The 9,330-nt window shown below is 42.6% G+C and overlaps 1 protein-coding gene across 2 annotated transcripts in view; it reads right to left on the bottom strand.

Moving 5' to 3' along the window:
- Window positions 1-741: 741 nt before the first annotated feature.
- Window positions 742-9,330, bottom strand: part of LOC311077945 (uncharacterized protein) — a 44,429-nt gene continuing 35,840 nt past the window's right edge. Inside the window, exon 6 of one of the 2 annotated variants that reach the window (XM_084106591.1) lies at window positions 742-3,834. In XM_084106591.1, the coding sequence (XP_083962717.1) occupies window positions 3,803-3,834 (32 nt within the window). In that variant the 3' untranslated portion in view covers window positions 742-3,802. Of the gene's footprint in view, window positions 3,835-5,620; window positions 6,488-9,330 lie in introns of those variants that run through there. The other variant, XM_084106590.1, reaches the window with a different exon arrangement.

Below are 9,330 nucleotides of genomic sequence, written 5' to 3'. Positions count from 1 at the left end.
GTAAAGTAATTATTTATGTTCCCTGCAAATGATTTTTGACTGCATTATAATGATTTCTTAATTCAGAATATGATCAAGATTGCGTAGGTGGATGTGTTCGGGGAATTTGCCAGTTAATAGTATAACATTTAAAGCACCTTAAATGAACGAAATGACTTGAAAAAAGATTTGTTCATTTTGATGAACGAGATCGAACAAGAGAGTCAGTGGACACTGGTGGCTGGTGTTGCTAGATTGGGTGTTTTTTCCGCTACATATCACGGCCGGTTTACGGTGGGATGAACGAGTTCACAGTAACGTTCATCAGGCAGTTCACGTTCGCCCAAAATATGAACGAGTTCATGAACTATTGTTCAATGAACGCGTTCAGGCACAACACTGCTCATCACTGTTTCCTAAGGGCCTCTAAGAATCAATCAAAGTTTTTACATTTTACTTCTATGTATATTGTGTAGATAGTACCTGTCAACTGTCCTGTTTATGTACACTTCAATCAGCAAAAAGGCTATATAAATCAAATTAATATGAAACAAAAGGGGGGAAAACTACAGTTTAGTCCTATTCTGTGTCTCCCCTGTGCTTCTTGTCTTATTTATTGCATTAATTAAATTGAGCATCTCTTGTCACTGAACAGCAATATTCTGTATGATGCAATACTAGTGTGGCGTTACGAGGGGGCATTGAATGGTTGAGGGGCACGCTCTCCCATACAGAGCTATAATGAAGTCACGACTACGCCACCCCAGCATCAACCCGGCTGGGGAAATACCCATAAGAAGAAAAGGGCACACAAGTTCGTTTCTCCTTCCCACAATCACAAGACACTGAGACGTGAATACGTACAAAAATATATATAATTCTTTATTTAATGATCATAAATAATTTAGAAAGGGTACTAGAGTCAGTCAAACAATGGGGCGGGATGGCAAGGCCACTACTTTGTATATGAGCACAAAGTTCAATCAGTAAACAGACATGTAGATGTCACGGTGTGACAAATGAGAGGGCGGAACTAAAGTTCGCCGCAATTGTGTCCCCTCCGGTACAATAACAAGGACACACCACCCCCCGTGTAAATGTGTATCTGTTGCCTTGCCAACCGGGATGAGGAAATCGACATCAGGTGTGGGGAATTAATCTAGAGCCATGACGAAGCCATGTGGGCATTGAGAAGGATATAAAAAGCCAGTGAAGAGAGACTGTTGTGTGGTTCTCCCCCGTGAGAAGTCGTTCCATTTGAGTATTGCAGAGAAGAATTGTGGTGTGCAAGGGAAAGTGTTGTTGGAGGGGACTCGAGGAGCGTGGAAGAGTTGTGAAAACACACCGTTTGCCTGGAAGGGAGAGAGATAAGTAATCGACCATTGGATCTCTTAACTGCATGTTTCAACACTGAATTTAAGGTGAATTGGAGTGCTTTGATTGTGCTATCTAAACGTCACTGAGTGAATTACACTGATTCATGTTCGATCTCTTACCCTCTTCCCCCGTGTTGGAACGGTGATGTGAATCCTGTCTATGTCTGTGGAGGAAAACTCCGAAACATCCCTTTCCCAACATTGAAGCTCGTTGCTTGTGGCACGGAGACCTCTGGGTGAGTGCTGGCCTTATCTGCACTTATTGAAGTGGATTGCAGTGCCTAAATTGACGTTTCCCCCCTCACGTTGCATGTTTGGAGTGAAATTGCCGTGTGTGTGTGTGTGGAAGATTTATTCTCTCTTGCCGTGCACTCCCCACGTGCCATGCTGGTCTACTGTCAGTAACTGGAGCTTAATAATGTCGATCGGCCCCATCTGTTGAGGACTAGAAGGAACAGCATCCGTGAGTCAAACTAACCTCTCTGTTTTGAAGTAGTGATTCTGACTGTCTTAGAAGAAGCTCTGCCCAGCCTGTTGACTTAAGTTCGCTACCTGTCTGTCAACCCACCTGTATGGTGAGAAGTGTTCACCCCCTTGCAACACACGTGAGACTGCACACTCTATCTGCAATCTTGATTCTGTTTGTCTTAGCAGAAGCTCCGCTCAGCCTGTTGACTTTGAGTCTGCTCCAGCCCTAAGCCCACCTGCACGGTGTGAAGTTATCTGTCCCCTGCAACACACGTGAGAACTGTATACTGCTGTTGAAGTTGATTTTGTCTGCCTTAGAGAAGCTCCGCTCAGCCTGTTGACTTTGAGTCTGCTACCACCCCAAGTCCATTTGCATGGTGTGGAGTTATCTGTCCCCTGCAACACACGTGAGAACTGTATACTGCTGTTGAAGTTGATTCTGTCTGTCCTAGAGAAGCTCCGCTCAGCCTGCGACTTTGAGTCTGCCATAGCCCCAGGCCCATCTGCATGGTGTGAAGTTATCTGTTCCCTGCAACACACGTGAGAACTGTATACTGCTGTTGAAGTTGATTCTGTCTGTCTTAGGAAGAGCCCCGCTCAGCCTGTCGACTTTGAGTCTGCTGCAGCCCCATAGTCCACCTGTCTGGTGCGAAGTGTTCATCCCTCTGTATTACCTGTGAGGATTCCACCCTCTGCTTGAAGTATTGACTCTGTCTGTCTTAGAAGAAGCTCTGCTCCGCCTGTTGGCTTCGAGCCTGCTGCAGCCTTATAGCCCACCTGTCTGATGTAAAGTGTTCATCTCCCGGCAACACACGTGAAATCTGGATCCCCTGCTCCCAGTGTCGATACTGCCTGTTCAGGAGAAGGCCCGCTTAGCCTGTGGACTTCAAGTCTGCTGCAGCTCCAGAACCCACCTGTTTAGTGTGAAGTGTCCATCTTCCTGCAACACACGTGAGAATTGCACCCTCTACCCACAGTGTTGATTCTGCTATCCTTCGCCAAAGCCCCGCCCACCGGTTTGACCTGAGTTCACTGTGCACCTGTCAGTCTGCCCGCATAGGGAAAGTGGACATCTCAAGAGAGTGAATGTGAGAACTGTGCACGCTGCTTGAAGTCGCCATTCTGTTCGTCCTCGAGGAAGCTTGTCCAGGCTGTCGGGGTGAGACAACTGCATCCCGTTTGACTACCGACCTACCTGTGAAGACTCGCCTGTCCCTCACAGGCCACTGCGAACCTTGCACCGGTGTGAGAAGAGGAAGAGCCCTGACCATCTAATCACTCGTGGAAACTCACCTGTCCATCGCATACCATTGTGAACTCTACATCGGCGTGGGAAGAGGAAGGGCCCCGACCGTCTACTTACCTGTGGAAACTCACCTGTCCGTCGTAGGTCCCTGTGAACCCTGCATCAGTGTGGGAAGAGGAACAGCCCCGACCGTCTACTCTCCTGTGGAAACTCACCTGTCCGTCGTAGGTCCCTGTGAACCCTGCATCAGTGTGGGAAGAGGAACAGCCCCGACCGTCTACTCATCTGTGGAAACCCACCGGTCCATCACAGGCCACTGCGAACCTTGCACCGGTGTGGGAGTGGGCCCCGGAGACTACTGCATTGCCTCGATCCCTGGGAAAAAGAAGAAAGTAAGATTTTAGTTTAGGTTATTCAAATTACTTTTAACTTTAATAAAAAGAACTGTTATTCCCTTAAATTCCGTCTCGTCTCTGACACGCTCCTCAGGGTGGTCCTGGTTCAGGGGTGGGCGCAGTCCGGCTTGGCCCATCCCGACCTGTGACATAGATTCTCATGACGAAGCTGGGGTGCACCATTAGCTGGGCAGGCTGAGCAGTAGGCCTCGAATCAGCCCGCAAGGAATACACCGTGCCCAAAACTTTCCAAAGCACACACACACAGGTGAAATCCACTACAAGAAAATCTCTACCGCACACTTAAGGAGAATTGCTGTACACCAGGCACAGAACGGCTAGCCTGCCCGCCTTTGGGTCACCCCTGCTCCTAGAAAAAAAAAAAAAGGAAAACCAATTACAAACCAGCATTAGTTGGTAACAGCAGTAATTGTTAATGTGGCCAGCAATAGACAGTTAACGCTCAAACACACAAAAACACAGTTGCTTACCGACAGTGAAAACAAAAAGCACAAAAACAAATAATCAATTATATCAGAATCTAAGCATACGCAAAATATTACAATGAGAAAAAGAAAACCCAACAGCAAGCAGCTGCACTCAAAACAGCTGCACACAAAACGGTTATCAGAAACGGTTCTCAATAAAACAGATAAAAACAAATCAAAATAAACAAAACAAACAGAACTGATAAAAAGAAAACAAAGCAAAACAAATAGAAACAAAACCGCAGCGTCGAAGCTAAGCAGCATTGCGATCCAGCGCCATCTTTAACGGCCTAAAATACACAAGAAACAGAATTAAAACCACACTTTTTGCTTCAAAGTCGACATGGACATAAATGGGTTTACATACCGATCAGCAGAACTTCCGTTCAAATATCCAGCAGACCATTCCCTCATCCTATTTACGCCGTGTTATACGTGCGATCGGATCTCTTTTCTACACTGGAACTATAGCAGCAATGCAGAGGGAAAAGAAACCCTTGAGCAGTACGCTCCGCACCTCCACACAGACACCAGCTGCGTGGAAAAGTCAGCTCACAGAGCAAGCGGGTACCAGCCACCATGACACCCAGATGAACACAAGGATGACGCCATATCCTACCACTCTGGAAATGCCCTTTATATAGCCCAAATAAGGCCCGCTAAATAATGATGGGGCGGAGTCATGCTTAAAGGGCACTTCACCAAGGCAAGGCAAGGCAAGTTTATTTATATAGCACATTTCATACACAGTGGCAATTCAAAGTGCTTTACATAGAAGAAATTAAAATAATAAAAAGAAATAAGAATAAAACAGTTTAGAAAAATAAAAAATAAAATACAGTACAATACAAACAGTCGGACGAACATTGGCACAGTGCTCATTCATTAAATGCGTAGTTAAACAGATGTGTTTTGAGTCTGGATTTGAATGTGACTACTGTAGGAGCACATCTGGGGCTCGTTCTTCGTACGTTGCTTATTACATCCGAGATCAAATGACACATCCAAGATGATATCATCGTGCTAAGCATGATCCGGCTAATTGGGTTCTTCGAACTCACCTGTTGTTTATGATTAGTATAGCTGGATTGAGTTATCTGAGATAATTGCGCGTTCATGCGCTGGTTTAAAAGGGGATATGTATCGATAGTAGAAACATTGATCAGCAACGCTGCTATTGGCTGCTCAGCGTGGCCAAAGAGCGCGCTCAGTCAAAGAGCGCGCTCAGTTTTTCTCCTCAGCAGAGCAAGAACTAATAGTCGAAGTTTATTCGGAATTTTAATGTTTAATCAAAACGCCAGGGAACACCTCAAAGTCTGCAAAAGCCAGGAGAGAGGGCTGGCAAAAAGCAGCAGACAATTTAAATCCGTTAGAAGTGGCCATAGATGTTTTTATTACTTAATATCACCTATATTTTTGTATTTTAATAATTGCATGATTACTTTGTTCATTGTAATGTCACCACACTAGAACATGGGAGCAAATAAAAGTGAAGTACAAAAATATTCTACATAATGGTAATTTTTAGTTATATTATAGTCTCTTTTATAAAAGGCACTGTTAAATAAATGGTTGTCTGTTTATAAAAGCAACCAAGAAAAAGGCTGAGAAAAAAAGAAAAGATCTTAGTCTTACACTGTAAAATAATTTTTGCTGCATTAAAGGCCATACAGTCATTTCAACTGTTAAATCTTGAGTAATGATGAATTGCTTTGACTTGTGAAAGTGAAAACTGATAAACTTATGTTTATGTAAAAATATGTTGCCATGAGTTATTGATCACATTTTTCCCGAGTGTAGTTCATTGTAATGACATTGTGTTTTCCTCTTTTGTGCACTTTTACAAAATACACCAACACTTGTATCTGTTCCCAAGAAAGTGGTGGCTGAAATATGTGCAGTAAGTGGACATTTTCTAACTTTCCAAAGGAAAGAAAGTATAAGACTTTGTAATGTCCATTTGTTTCCATTGCACTGGACAGTGAATAAACCCTCTCAGATAACTGTCATATGGAGGAACTAGCCTACCTGCAAGTGCATAAATAACTTTACTTCATTTATACTTGTATGCTTTATGGCTGCAATATAAGTTGCAGGATTCCACATCTACAGAAAGGCCTACAGAAGAGTCTGCACAGAGAGAGGAGACATAGGCCTACAGGTGGGCAGTGTATAGACAACTTTTCCTTTTTATTTGTTGCATGAGGCATGTGTCTAATATCTCTTGGTGCAGGCACTTGACCACTGGCTTTTCTTTACAAAGACCAATTGAAATAAAACTCAAGGAACTAAGCATATTTGTCTTTTATTAAACATTTAATGAAAAGTGTTTTTTTAATATGGCACATGCAACAATGTCACAGGCCCTGTCAGGTGTGCAACCCTCAGACTTCTTCAGACACTGAAATCCTCCCTTTAGCCAAAGTTCATTTCATTGTGTGCCCTTGTCCTGGCTAGAGCTGCATTGTAACTGGTTTGGGTCAGGGAATGGGGTCATAAAACACCTGTCTGCAGGCAGGAACATGTCATAATCACCTATGAAAAAATGCAGTTCTGTTAGGATCAGCATAAGTGTATGTAATACAGTGAGCTTGATATTTAATTGTGGAACTTTCCTTACCACTTTCAAATAATGTGCATAAATGTGAATCTCTGAAAATTCTTAAGTCATGCACAGATCCTGGCCATTTTTCTTTCACAATTGTGATATGAAAGATTTTAGTCAAATGCCTTTTTTTATTTGATATAATCTGGAATATTAAGAATCACAATAGTAACTGGGCTGCACATCTAGCCTACATTGTGAACCCCCTTTCTGTTCACATAATCCCCTTCATTGAGGCCTTGATGGCAGCCTCCACTTTAAAATGAAAATTCTGTCATCATATACCCTCATGTTGTTTCAATCCTTTATGAATTTCTTTCTTCTGCTGAACAAAGGAAGATATTTAGAAGAATATCAGTAACCAGACAGTTTCTGGTCTCATTGACTTCCATAGTATATATTTTTTTCCTACTATGGAAGTCAATGAAACCAGAAACTGTCTGGTTACTGATATTCTTCTAAATATCTTCCTTTGTTCAGCAGAAGAAAGAAATTCATACAGGTTTGAAACAACATGAGGGTGAGTATATGATGACAGATTTTTAAAGTGAAGTATATCCCTTTAAGCCTGAGTGGCATATAGGCTACTGTAATCAGCATGGTCATGATTGCATGATCCTCATAGAAAAAAATATTATAGCATAAAAAAACTGCTTTACAACATTGGGTCTTCAGTGGCTTGGAAATGCCACAAAAAAACCTAAAACTGTTTTTTTAAACCTAAAAGCGCCAGGTTAACTCTGAATGACACGACAGACAGCACTTTCCATCAAGTTCTCCGCATCTCCAATAGTGTAAAGGAAAGAGCCACTCGCAAATAATCTTAGGGTAGGCCTACAGTTTATGCTGTAGTTAAAGCCCGACTCCGACAAGTCGAAAATAAATGTGCGTTTCCAACAAATTAATAATGTAAACGACAATCTCACGAGTCACGAGAAAAAATATATATCTCAGAAAGTGCACTATCGCGCTGCGCTGGACTTCCCGTATCAGCTCCGCTTATGAAGCCGCCGCGATCTAATCCTGTTTACATGAAATAAGCCTGCTCCCGAGCAGGTTTAAGTTTGCGCACCTGTTGCTATGACAGCAAGTCCAGGATGAGCGTCGAAGAACCAAACAATCCAAGATCAAGCCAAATCGTCAACAATCAAATCCAGCTAACTGAGTTAGCGACGTACGAAGAACGAGCCCCTGATCTCCTCTGGAAGCTGGTTCCAGCTGCGGCTGGCATAATAGCTAAAAGCAGACTCGCCATGCTTAGATTGAACCCTTGGTATCTCTAGCTGATATGATCCTAATGATCTGAGTGATCTGTTGGGTTTATATTCAGTGAGCATATCTGCAATGTATTGAGGTCCTAGGCCATTAAATGATTTATATACCAGTAATAATACTTTAAAATCAATCCTAAATTTAACTGGGAGCCAGTGTAAAGACCTGAGGACTGGTGTGATATGTTCATATTTTCTGGTTCTGCTCAGAATCCTGGCGGCAGCGTTCTGTATGAGCTGCAACTGTCTTATGGTCTTTTTGGGAAGGCCAGTGAGGAGTCCATTACAATAATCCACCCTGCTGGTGATGAAAGCATGAACAAGTTTCTCTAAGTCTTGTCTGGAAATAAAGCATCTAATTCTTGCAATATTTTTTAGATGATAAATCTAAAATTTAGATTTAATCTGATTTAGTTATTGCTTTGACATGACTACTGAAACTAAGGTCTGACTCTAGTGTCACACCAAGATTCCTGACTTGATTTTTAGTTGTTTGACCCCTAGAGTGAAGGTATGCGTTCACCTTGAGAATTTCATCTTTGTTTCCAAACGCAATGACTTCAGTTTTGTCTTTGTTTAACTGAAGAAAGTTTTGACACATCCAACTGTTGACTTCATCGATGCATTGGCACAGGGAGTCAATTGGGCTGTAATCGTTAGGCGATAGGGCTAAGTAGAGCTGTGTGTCGTCTGCATAGCTGTGGTAAGCAATTTGGTTCTTTCTCATTATTTGGCTCATTGGGAGCATATACAGGTTGAACAGGAGTGGCGCAAGAATTGAGCCTTGAGGGACTCCGCATGTCATGGATGTCCACTCAGACTTATGATCTCCTATACTCACATAATAACCTCTCCCATCTAAGTATGACCTGAACCATTTTAGGACTATCCCAGAAAGCCCCACCCAGTTTTCCAGCCTGTCAAGAAGTATGTTATGATCGACAGTGTCAAATGCAGCACTGAGGTCGAGTAGTACCAGCACTGATAATTTGCCTGAATCAGTATTTGAGCGAATATCGTTTATTATCTTTATGAGCGCTGTCTCTGTGCTGTGGTGCGGTCGGAAACCAGACTGAAAATTGTCAAAGTATCCATTCGAGCATAAGAATTTGTTCAGCTGATTGAAGACAACTTTTTCAATGATCTTGCCTATGAAAGGAAGATTTGAGATCGGCCAATATTTGCTTAATATGGTCTTATCCAGATTGCTCTTTTTCAGGAGGGGCTTGACAACTGCAGTTTTCAGGGAGTTTGGAAAACTCCCAGAGAGAAGTGAAGCATTTACCACTTCTACAAGATCTGCTTCTAAACTGTTTAACACACTTTTGAAAAATGATGTGGGAAGTGTGTCAAGAGCGCAGTTTGATGTTTTAAGGTGCTGTACGGTTTCTTCCAAAATTTTGCCATCAATTTCTTTGAAGTCAGACATAGTAACTACTTTCTCAGGTGGTTTGATGGTCTGTCTAACCCCAGGGCAACTCAAGGATGTGCTGATCACCTTT

The sequence above is a fragment of the Abramis brama genome (assembly GCF_963993115.1).
Source record: "Abramis brama genome assembly, chromosome: 1".
NCBI lineage: Eukaryota > Metazoa > Chordata > Actinopteri > Cypriniformes > Leuciscidae > Abramis > Abramis brama.
This window is presented reverse-complemented; position numbering and strand designations above follow the sequence as displayed.